This window comes from Capsicum annuum, chromosome 5 (assembly GCF_002878395.1).
Source record: "Capsicum annuum cultivar UCD-10X-F1 chromosome 5, UCD10Xv1.1, whole genome shotgun sequence".
Lineage (NCBI taxonomy): Eukaryota > Viridiplantae > Streptophyta > Magnoliopsida > Solanales > Solanaceae > Capsicum > Capsicum annuum.
Genome location: NC_061115.1, coordinates 50,848,041 through 50,860,762, shown reverse-complemented (window position 1 = coordinate 50,860,762; position 12,722 = coordinate 50,848,041). Strand labels below are relative to the sequence as shown.

At 36.7% G+C, this 12,722-nt stretch overlaps 1 protein-coding gene across 1 annotated transcript; it reads right to left on the bottom strand.

Annotated features, from left to right (window-relative positions):
- Window positions 1–1,272: 1,272 nt before the first annotated feature.
- Window positions 1,273–2,216, bottom strand: LOC124898490. The gene is made up of 3 exons (XM_047412131.1): window positions 1,945–2,216; window positions 1,570–1,861; window positions 1,273–1,344 (listed from the first exon to the last, which is right to left on the bottom strand). The coding sequence occupies exons 1-3, from the start codon at window positions 2,214–2,216 to the stop codon at window positions 1,273–1,275; spliced, it is 636 nt and encodes a 211-aa protein (XP_047268087.1).
- Window positions 2,217–12,722: the final 10,506 nt, after the last annotated feature.

The following is a 12,722-nucleotide window of genomic DNA, read 5'->3' as shown; positions in this document are numbered from 1 at the left end:
AGCTCCTTCTGATTGAATACATACGGTAGACTCTTATGATTAGAAAAGATATCCACATGTACACCACACAGATAATGCCTCCATATTTTTAAAGCAAAGACCACTGCAAGAAACTCCAAATCATAAGTAGGATAGTTCCTCTCATGTACCATCAATTTCCTGAAAGCAAGGGCAATTACCTTTCCATATTGCATCAAGACACAACCAAGACCTACCCGAGATGCATCACGATAAACCACAAACCCCTCACTGCCTTTCGTCAATGTCAAGACCAAAGCTGAAGTTAGCTTATCATTAAGCTTCTAAAAGCTATCTTCGAAAAGCTTTCCACAAACCTCCTATAATACCTAGCCAAACCCAAGAAACTCCGAATATCAGTTAGAGTCATGGGTCTAGATCTCCTTTTAACCAGAGCCACCTTTTGAGTATCCACCATCATCCCCTCACTAGAAATAATATGACCAAGAAAAGTCACAACGTTCAGCCAAAACTCACATTTAGAGAACTTGGTATTTCCTTTAAGGTCTGTAATACCACACAAAGATAATTAGAATGATCCACCTCACTCTTAGAATAAACTAGAATGTCATCAATAAACACAATAACAAAGAGATCCAAGAACTACCTGAAAACCCTATTCATCAAATCCATAAATACTGCCAAAGCATTTGTTAAACCAAATGATATCACCAACAATTCAAAGTTCCCATGCCGAGTGTGAAAAGACATCTTAGGGATATCCACCTCCCTAATCCTAAGCTGATGGTACCTAGACTGAAGATCTATCTTAGAAAAGAATTTGGCAACTTGCAACTGATCAAACAAGTCATCTATCCTTGGGAGAGGATATTTGTTCTTGACCGTTACCTTATTTAACTGTTGATAGTCAATGCACATCTAAAGGGAACCATCCTTCTTGCGCATAAACAACATCGGTGTACCCCACAGAAATACACTAGGATGAATAAACCCCTTATCCTGAAGATCTTTAAGATGCTTCTTGAGTTTTCTCAACTCAGCCGGAGCCATTTTATAAGGAGGAATAGATATGGAACGAGTGTTTGGAAGAAAATAATTGCCAAAATCTATTTCCCTATTCGGAGGAACACCAGTAAGATCATCCGAAAAAACCTTTAGAAACTCATTAACCACTGGACTAACAGTCAAGAAGGACTTTCTGAGTTAGAATCTTTAGCCTGAACCAAATGATAAAGACACCCTTTTGATATTAACCTCCGAGTTCTAAGTAAAAAATAAACCTTTCCCTAGGAGCTAGAGGACCACTCCCCCACTCTGTAACTGGTTGACCAGGGAACCTAAAGACAACCTTGCAGGTCCAACAATCTAAGGACACGTAAAAAGAATGTATCCAATCCATCCCTAAACTAACATTAAAATCAACCATATCCAGCATAAACAAATCCACCAAAGTCTGTCAACCACCAATAGATGCCATACACCCCTAAGACTCTTTTAGAAATAACTGAGTCACCTACCAAGGTAGAAACAGAAAAAAGATCCAAAATAATTTCCAGATAAAAAAATACATATAGCCCCAAATAAGTTCACATAGGAAAGAGTAGACCCTGGATCAAGCAGAAAAAACATGTCACGAGAAAAAAGTTGTAATGTACCAGTAATGATATTATGAGATGCTTCAGATTCCTGTCGATACGCAAGAGCATACAACCTTTTCAGGCCAACATTAGAACAAGGAGTAGTAATAGATGCAGACGCAACACCACTAGGTGCAAGAGCAGCAGATAAAGCAACCAAAACCTTATTTTCTCCCATAGCAACCTTATTAGCCAGGCAATTCCTGAGTAGATGGCCTAGTTGGCCATACTTGAAACACCTGTCCCTTTCTTTATCAAAATAACCACAATGAGGAAGACCACAGAACCAACAAGAAGGGCATAAGGAAACCGACTGATCCCCACTCACTTGAGATTGGGCACCCTATGCCAAGAACTTATCACCACCTTGCTGACGTCTATCACCCGACTACTTCGGGTAAGGCGCACTAGAAGTAGAGAAGGAACCAAAACTCCCTTACATGTTTTTCTACCATTTGCCTCCATCCTGACCAGCTTACGACAGTGCACCTCCTTGGTCATAAAACCTGTTCCTCTTACCTGCCTATTTCTGAACTTCGCCTGTTCCCTCTTCTCATTTTCCACTTGCTGCATATAGACAATTAACCTAGAAATATCCATATCCTTGATCATAAAAAAAGTCTTGCTTTCCAAGATCAAATCCCAAGATAGAATAGAAGTGAACTTTCTTATTTGGCTCTCATGTCAGCCACCAAATTAGGAGCAGACCTTGACAGCTAATGGAACTTCAAGGCATATTCCTTAACAGATATTCTCCCTTTCTTAAGATTGACAAATTCCTCTATCTTCACTTCTCTCAGCTATTGAGAAAAGAAATAATCCAAAAAAGCGCTAGAAAAGGCTCCCATAAGGATGACTCTTCCACATCACTTCTATCCCTATCCCACTCCTCATACCATTGGTACATAACATCTTTGAGATGTTAAGCTGTAAAGTTTACACCTTCCACATTAGTAGCTTGGATTACCCTGAATATTTGCTCCATTTCATCCAAGAAAACCTGAGGATCCTCCTCTACCTATACACCAATAAAACTAGGAAGATTCAGCTTCATAAATTGGCCAACCCTTATGTCCTCAGTAGTTAATCCACCAGACATATCCTGCGCATCCTGAGCAACAACCAACTGAGCAATGACATGAATATATTGGCAAAATTTTGCATTAGTCACCTCACCCTGAGGAGGACTAGTAGCAACTGGAGGATTCCCAGAACAATCAGGGACTGGACCTTGAGATCAAAGATGAACTCCTGACGTAGGACGTACCCCATCAACATTGTCCCCAAATGGGATTAAAGAGTTTTCTTGTATTCTAGATCTACGAGTCATAATCTAAAATATGAACAAAAAAAGGATTAGAAGAGATTCCAGGACATAGATTCTAAGCTTAAAAATAGAATACCAAAAAAGTAAAACATTCCTAAATGGCCCGTAGCCTATCTCTTATGAGTGTAGCATGCTACAAAACCCCTAAAATAGACTCTACTAGACAAGGTTTTATGGACTCCCAATTGGTCATGAACCTAAAGCTCTGATACTATCTTGACATGACCTAACTGAGGACTTATCGTAATGGGCATCCCAAGTCCGACTGGGAAAGGAGACTACCCCTATTACCCAACCCAACCTCCAGCTACCTGCCATAAGTTGGATGAATTTCAGATACATAACAAGATAGCATAGTCAGAAAGGGACTAACTTTGTGGTAAGTCTATTCCTAGACTGACCCAACTAAGCTATCTCATCTGCCAAACTATGCTGACCAAACCAACCAAGCTAACCAATACAAAATCAAAGGCCATAAACTAAACCACAACCAAATGGTTTCTAAGATATAATATAATTAATCCCAAAATGAAATACGACCAACCAACCAATAATCCCATCAACCGGTGTCAGTCCCAATACTAATACAAATACTAAGATCGACAATAATATCGATCCCACCCATACTAACCTATAGCAGTACCACAAAGCTTCTAACCAAAAAAGTAATAAAATCTGGTTGGGACATACCCCCAACCATAGCCAAAACCAAATTCCATGAGTAATCCAAAGTATGAAATAACATCCATGAAGTAGAGCCTTTTAAAAAAATGGAAGCTTACCATTTCAATCCAACGGCTGACCGGAGTATCCGAATGCTAAGTAGGGGGAGTAGAATGGTCGGTTCCTGCCTAGCATGGGTATACAACTGCCCAAAGATGAGTTAGCAGCTGAACTCTAGCATGAACTCAGGATAAGGATAAAATACTTTCATTTATAAAACTAAGTAAAATCATCCATAATGCATACAACCATACAAATATATATAACTATGCAGGGATAGAGAATCGGGTTTAGCATGCATTTGAAATCATTAACCTGGGCATACGAAGTTTAACCGTCATAAACTACCCACGGGCTATGTGGGTCCAATGTAACCCCCTGATCGAGCCCTGATGCATGTAACCATAAGAATCGAAGATATCATAAGAGTAGGGGATTTCTGTGTACCCGTCACTCTATATGATACATATATACATGTGTTAGGGTATTCCCATGTACCCCTTAAATATATGGACACCAAGGCCATTCTTCATGTTGGTAAACATGAGTTTCCAGTGTTTATCCTTTGGACTCATACCTTCACAGTTAGCTATCACACGCCTGCCATTATTGCCTAATTAAAACCATTACCAAAAAACCAAACCATTGACCATTTATTAACCAAGGCTATTAGATAGTGGTATCGTCATACTGACTATGACTTGCAAGTATTATCCTTAGACAAACCTTTTAGTGATCAAGGGATTCCTATGTACCCATAAATTATATTATCCAATTTACTTAGGGGATTCCTATGTACTCGATAAATAGGTTTATTCAGCCAAATCAATCCTTTAAACCATTTCAAAACCATTTAGGGTCTTATTACCAAGCTTAAACCATGCATAAGTTTCATTGATATCCAATAACATAGTGAAAACACTGTTACAAGAATTTTATCAAACATATTTGGGGCAGAATATTTCGAAAACCAATTCTAATTATTAATAACCATTCTCATGAAATCCATTTATCCAAAACCATGATTAAAACATATAAAACCATAATTAAAGCATAGAGAAACCATAATCAAGCATTTATAAATGAAACCCCTAAATTATATTTGAAAATCCAAACTATACAATATTAAACAATGCAAACGTTATATAAAACCAGGTCTTTAGTTGGAACTAACAATGAGGGAAGAGAACATGACTTACACCAAGATGAAAATGGAGAGAAATCACCAAGACAAGTCCCAAATCAATCCCTAAAATGAAACCCTAGCTTTCTTTGCCCAATAATTCTAGAGAGGATTTAAGAGTGTTTTCTAAGTGTTTAAGAATAGAATAATATGGAAAATAATCTCCTAATTGGAATATAAGTCATGGGGCCTTATTATGATAAGTGGGAAAATGTCCAGATTTCCCTTACCTAAACTATATTAAATTCCCGTCATAGGGTACAACTAACCCATACGAGTCCTACCTACCCTGTACGAGTGGTTCCCGCCTCTCATACCCTAGGCCTTCCCCCTTGGACACAACACTATCCAAGGTATGACACACCTAAACCCAAGTCATATTAAAGTGTACGACTGGTACCCATAAATCGTACCCCTGGAAGATTATAATGCTAAGAACATTGAACATTGCTCCTCATATGAGTCCATGGTATGACTAGTACCCTGGCTTACGGCTCATGGTGATCCACTCGTAATTAGATCATACCTAAGTCACTAAGTCTAAGGTTAAGTGAATGAACCAAAAGATACGTATTTACCAATACGACTCATAACCCATAGTCGTATCTAGACCAGAAGCCAAAAATCCAGGAAATTTTCAAAGAGTCAAAACCCAAGGTGTTATATAAACAAATTTAGCGACGAATATATGTTTATTTGCAATGGATTTTGTCTGTTGCTAAATGTTGTTTTATTTTGTAGTGACTTAGCTACTTTTAGGACGATCACTCTATCATTGGAGTCCAAAAGGTCAGTCGATGAATATCCTTCAACAATACTATCTTCTCTTCCTCCAAGTGAGATAAACTCCCCACAGACAACCTATTAAGAGCATCAGCAACAATATTAGCTTTACCTGGGTTGTGGTGCAGACATATGTCAAAATTCTTAAGTAATTGAAGCCACCGCCTCTGCCTGAGGTTCAATTCCTTTTATGTGAGCACATACTGCAAGCTTTATGGTCTAAGTAAATATCCACATGTGGCCCATACAAAGAGTGACACCAAATTTTCAATGTAAAAACCACAATCGCCAACTCTAGATCGTGAGTTGGGTAATTTTTCTCATGAACCTTAAGCTTCTTGGAAGAATAAGCTACAAAATTTCTATATTGCATTAATACATAATCCAACCCAACACAGGACATATCACAATACACACCAAACTCCTCAGTGCCTTTGGGTTGGGTCAAAATACGACCAGAATCAACCTATTCTTCAAATTCACAAAGCTGACCTCACAAGAATTGAACAAGGAAAAATTTACCTTTTTCTAAGTTAACCTCGTAAACAGAGAAATAAAAGATAAGAAAATCTCCACAAATCTTTTATAGTAACCTGCCAAACCTAAGAAGCTCCTAATGCCGGTTAGAGTTGTGGGTCTAGGCCATTTTTTAACCGTTTTAATCTTTTATGGATCCACTTTAATTTTTTCACTGGATATAATATGCCCAAGAAAAGTTACAACAGTTAGCCAAAATTAATACATAGAATTGTTTCATACAATTTCTGATCCTTAAGGGTCTGCAATATAATTTAGAGGTAATTAGTGTGATCCTCCTCACCTTTGGAGTACACTAAGATGTCATCAATGAAGACTATAAATAACAAATCCAAAAACTAACTCAGTGGGAATTAGTCAATCCAAAACTCATGATCAGGAACTCATAGTGGCCATAACAGGTTCGAAAAGCAGTCTTAGAAATATTTGCCTCCCTAATCTTTATTTCATAATAACCCAAGCAAAGGTTTAACATAGAGAAAAATGTACCACCCTAGAGATAATCAAAGAAGTCATCAATCCTAGAAAGAGGGTACTTATTTTTCACGGTGACCTCATACAACTGAGACCAAAACCAAAGATTTACAACCATATAAGGAGTAACATAAGAAAAGGTAAAATTAAGATCAAGCAATAAACATCATGGGAGAAAAGTTATAACATACCAGTAATAATATCTGGGGATGTCTCAAATTCCTAATGAGTGAAAGTGTATAAAGGAAATTTCGACAAGTTCTCATCCAAGAAGTAGTACCTTTAGAAGCAGGAGTTGAAGATGTGGCAGTCGTGGCCTTGCTATCCCCCGATGCACTCTTTACTAAAGGAAAATCTCATTGCCTATCACTAGGCTATCTATAAATAAAGCATAATATCCTCTCCTCCTCACAATATCAATGGTGAGGCTTTCCGTAAAAATGGAAAGGAAGGCAAGATGGGGCCAACTGAGCTCTACTAGCCTAAGATTAGGTATCCAATGCCCTAAGACCATTGCTGAGAAGAATTTCACCAAGTGTTCTTTTGGAACCATCTTATACCATCTTTTCCATTATTCTACTAATTTGCACCCTGCCTATATATTTAGTCTTCTTACTTTAACTTTCCCCCATTTCTGCCTGCTTTTTCTTGTCATCCCCTATATACTGAATATAAACCACCAGCCACGATATATCTATGTCATTGTTCAGCATAGCTTCCTTACACTCCAATACAAATCCTGAGAAAGGCCCAAAGCAAAATCATTATCCAAGAACTCATATTAGACACAAGCTGAGGAGCATAATGGTATAGTTGGGTGAACTACAATGCATACTCCTTAACACTCATCCTACCCTACTTCAGATTCTCAAACTCTTTAGCCTTGGCTTCTCTCAACTCCAGAAGAAAGAAGTGATTAATAAAATCACCCGAGAACTCTTCCCATGTCGTTGTCTTGGCATCTTCACCCCTTAACTCTTCCCACTCCTTACACCACTGATGAGCCACCTCTTTCAGCTGATAAGCTATGAATTCTACACCTTCTTAATTACTAGCTTGCATAACTTTGAATATCTTTTCCATCTCCTTAATAAACCCTTAAGGATACTCCTCAACCTTAGAACCTCTGAAAGTCGGGGAATTCAACCTCATAAATTGGCCAATCTGAATAACCTTAAATAAAATAGTGACAAAAATAACATGATCAGACTTATGAGACAATAATGATATAATTTGAGTATGTGAATGGATTGATGGAACTAAATATTTGAGATATCTCTCTAATGGAACTGAGTATAAGTAACACTAGCTCGAGATGCCCAATAAGCGATAGTAAGGACCGAAGGAATCCCAAGTAGAGCCATAAAGTCAAAAGTATAGGGCTTTTATTAAGTGTGCATTCCATGTGTAGGGCGATCTTCCTCAGCATTTTCCCCAATTGAGGTGGAGGTTCCAGTTGAGTTTCTACGGCCATCAGATATTCGTGGAGGCATGATCTGAAATGCGAGTAAGCTAAGAGTTACGGAAGATTTATGGTGACTAGATTCTCCCACGAAATAGAACACAAAAGGAAATATTCCTAAATGCCTTTTAGCCTCTTCCTTATATGCTACACACCTATAAAAGAGACTTTACTCAACATGACTTATAGATACCTAGTAACCCTAAACCATGCTCTGATACCAAGCTTATCATAACCCGAACTGAAGCCCTGGTCGTGACATGCACTCCAAACCAACCAAGACCTGAGATGACCCATTAGCCTTACCTCATGAGCATAGTAATAATAAGAATTTTTGAAAGCTAACTAATGGAATAAAAGAAATTTAATAACCAAAAGAGTAAGTTTTTAAATCAAGATTGAATCAACAACATAACAACCCAAGACTATCTATAAAGCCTCTAACCATGGAATACCAACTAAGTCAGGACATGACCCCAACAATGCTAGAAGAAAACCAAAAGTGTTGTAATAGTAAAATGACTAAAAGGAAACAAGGTCTTCCAAATTATGGAGAGCTTACCACTTCACCAGTTGTCCAATAGAAATATTGAATCACCTAACACTGTACAGAATGACAAGAAAAAACCTTCAAACCTACATCATAAGATGATGTAGTGTATAGGGACAGTCAGTACAACGAGTATTGGCATATAACTCAAGAAAAGGGATAAAATATACATTTACTGAAAATAAGTCAAAATATATGTTCTCAACAACCACCAATTTAATAAAATGTTGTGGTAGAAGATAAGGAACATGCAGACATGACCATTTAAAATTTAATCCTGAACTATTTAGATTATACCAACCTCTAGGCACCCATGGGCTATATGGGTCCGGCTCTCTCAGCCGGAAGAGCCCTAATCTATGTTAGCTGCATAGATCGAGGTTTAGGCTAAAGTCACTAACAGACAATTACCTCCCAATAAAATAACGGTGTACTACTACATGAAGCAATCACACAATGATCAGCCAAAATTTAGTACAAGACCTTCTAACTTTGGCAAATGTAGTTTCAAGTGTTGGTCTCCCGGGACCACACTATCTCGATGAAGCTATACAATTTTATTTAAGCCTAATTAAAATATCTTTACACATACCATTAACCATAGAGTCTTTTATTTTAATACCCTGTATTATTTCTAGCTTGATCCAACTCTTAGTTAGGTTTAAAATTTTCACTAAGTGTTAGGGACTTAGTCATTTTCAAGACCCCTAAAGTTCAAGGACTTAGTCATTTTCAAGACCCTTAAACTTCAAAGACTTTCATTTTGATTTTTCCAACCTTGAGATGTTAGTTATTGAGTTAATTCATGATAAGAGATGTAAGAAGTATGTCTTGGGGGAGTTTTGGATTTTTTGGACAAGGTTTGGGTCATATTTAGATCGCAAATCCAGTAAGCCACCGCGATAGGGCCGCGTCATAGTGACATTCCCTTTGGCATGTACATTGCATCATGGTGAAGTTGTTTTTATCCAGATCTTGGTTTATAATTTGAATGCATGTGTCTTAATCTTTATCCTAGTGTGTAAAGTGTTTATGAGGTGAAAAATCTTCATATAAATCACTTAGAACAAAGTTGATCTAAGAGTCTTTGATTCGTCTAAAGTTTGGTGTTCGATCCTACAAGGTCAACTTTGAACGCGTATAGCTTTTGATATACATGGATTTTTTTCAGCTAAAGACCCACAAAATTGTAGATAATTGAATTATCCTTCCAATGATAAAAAATTCTGTTTAGTCTGATACTTGAGCGAAAAGTGATGATTATTTTTGTTAGAACCAGTAAGCCACAGCGATAACACCATGTCACGATGAGCCTTTAATCCACATTCTAGTTACTAATTTTTGGTTTAAATAATTGAGGGGCCAATGGGTCTTTTCCCATCTCAACCCAATTATTCATAACATGATTTGGGCACCAGTTAGGGTACTATTTTGCCTATTTTCTCTAATTTTCCTCTCAAGAAAACCCTACTCATCCTCGAAGAACAAATTCAATTCTTTTTTCTCTAAGAAAACCAAGAATTCAAGTTCCCAAGTTCAAGAACCTTCAAGAAATATTCAAGAATGGTGCTTCCTTCCTAAGATTAAGGGTTTAAGGTATGTAGGAGTTCATCCATGGGTCCCCTTTCATCCATGGAGCCCAAAAACCCTTTTCTTTCAATTAAAGAACGAATTTTCTATCATTATGGTATTTTGTATGCTCAAAAAAGATTGAATTTCATGTTTTATGGTGATTTAAATTAAATTCAACCCATATATGATCCCATCTAAGATTTGATTTCCTCATGCTATGAATTTCAGTTTCCCAAGTCCTAGTTCATGTGAATTCCATGTTAAATCCCCAATACATTATTTTAGTCATGTAATCATGCTAATTCCTCATGTTTAAAGAATTATCATGTTCAATTTCATGATTCCCAATTATTTCATGAAATGTCTATGCTTTTGGGTTTTTGAACCATAATCACTTATTTCAGTGTTTCAAGGTTGATATCGTATTTTGTAGTCATTCAGTGATGGGGTTATGAATATATGAAACTTAGTTGTTCAAACAGTTTTGGTATTTGAAGAACAGTTTCATATAAACCATGATCATTGTTTTAGTCAGTTATTAAGATTATTTGTTTGTTTCGTTAAACTTAGTTCAGTTCAGTAATCAGTGTCAGTTCAGTCGAGAGTAGGATTTAGCCCTGAGCGAATGCAGGATGGCATCTTCCCCATGATTTTAGGCTTGATTTCCTCTAAGGAGTCATCCATCAGTTAGGCGGAGTCATTAGTAGTAGTCCCTATATTCCAGAACTACGTAGCCAATATGGGATATGAGAAGTCACCCGTCAGTCTAGCCTTGACTTCCTCATAGGGGTTACCTATCAGTTTAGGCTTGACTCCACCCAGGGGTCACCCATCAGCTTAGTCTTGACACCCTGGTTCTTCAGGGCACCAGTTAGTGGATCCACACAACCATTATTAGTACCCCTGGTACGGTACTAACACCCTTTCAACTAGGGTTACAAGTTGACCCCAATCAGCTCAGAGTAGGGTATGTCGTTTACATGATACCTCCTATAGTCTTTGTACAGTATTCAGTGTAGTTTCAGTTCAGATTTATTTGATTGAAGCATACAGATTCTCAGTTATTCAGTTATCAGATTTCAGTCTTTTAGTTCATAGATTATTTTAGAAATATGTTTATGCTTGGTCTTGCATTCTCAGATTTTATAATTTTCATGCATTTATGCTCCGTTATCTCTTATTGTTCAGTAGTCCATTTTTATATATCAGATACTTAGTATATATAGACGCTAGTTATCCCTTTTTTTAGATTTCAATCATTCCGTCACCCAGGCATCAGTTATTTTGTTAATCAGATTAGCTCAGTACATGTATGTTTGGTTTTGTATATTCATGTTTTTATGTTTTACCGTATCTCAGCTTCAGTTCTACTTATTCTACAAAAGTAAGATTTTAAGAAACTAAGTGTAGTGATTCACCAGCTTATCAGATTATGTTTTTTACTCCTATTTTAAGCTACTTTTGATTTTAGTTTATTTCAATCTGTTGGTGAGTCTACTTACGCTTAGCATGCATGTTTTAAGATTATGTATGAAATCAGTTTTTATTTATTGAATTCACCTCTGCTTACTCAGTACATTCCAGAAGTACTAATCCACGTATACATCTGTGTGACTACATTGTTTTATAATGTAGGTACCAGTTGTAGTCCATACATCATGATCAGACAGTTGCAGTTTCCAGCCAGCGAGTGATTAGTTATCCTATTTCGGGGACTTCAGTTAGATGTTGCTCATGTACTTTACTTTTTTACTTATATGTATTGATTAATGGTAACTGGAGGCATGTCCCAGCTATCTATAGTCAATATAGTAGAGGCTTCATAGATGTCCGTCAGAGTCAGTTATGTAATTTCAATTCTCTCTTTAGTTTTATCAGATTGTAAATTATATCAGTATTATAATTCTTCCCAAATTTTGTGATGATTACATTTTTGCAAAGAAGAACCAGCTATTTAATATATTATAAATCAATTGCATAATAGTATGTCAGTTCATGGGTTAGCTTGAGATCACTTGTGGTTCCAAGCACCGTGTTACAACTAGGGAATAATCTCGGGTCGTGTAATACCAAGACTTGCAAGCTATTATAATTATGCCATACCATATCCATTTAACTGTTTAGACTTTATTTTTTATTTTAAACTCTATAACTATGGGACCCAAGGGCATTTTCAAATTTTTTTTACCTTTTCACCAGTTAATGTTATGAAATTTTCCAAAGAATAGTTTAGACACTATGAAATCCTTATTTAAAAACCAAATTTTGATATGGGTTGAGGTTTATGTCATTATCATGTAGAAATCCATAACATTGTTACTCCATAATACCAATTCCATCATATTTACATGACTCAATTCAATATCAAAATCCAATATTCACACATATAATCCATCTGTATAAGAAGAAATCAATTTTGAAGTTTTCACAATAGAATTACCTCAACCCTAGTTAAAATCAAACATGCAAGAACATATATATATCAATTAAATTGA

What these genes read in the sequence shown, in the direction of transcription:
- LOC124898490 (XM_047412131.1), bottom strand. Translation starts at nt 2,216, where the DNA reads ATGGATATTTCTAGGTTAATTGTCTATATGCAGCAAGTGGAAAATGAG. An exon ending in CATAGGGTGCCCAATCTCAA is followed by an intron (nt 1,862 to 1,944) that starts GTGAGTGGGGAT and finishes TGATAAAGAAAG; the next exon opens with GGACAGGTGTTTCAAGTATG. An exon ending in CAGGGTCTACTCTTTCCTAT is followed by an intron (nt 1,345 to 1,569) that starts GTGAACTTATTT and finishes ACGTGTCCTTAG; the next exon opens with ATTGTTGGACCTGCAAGGTT.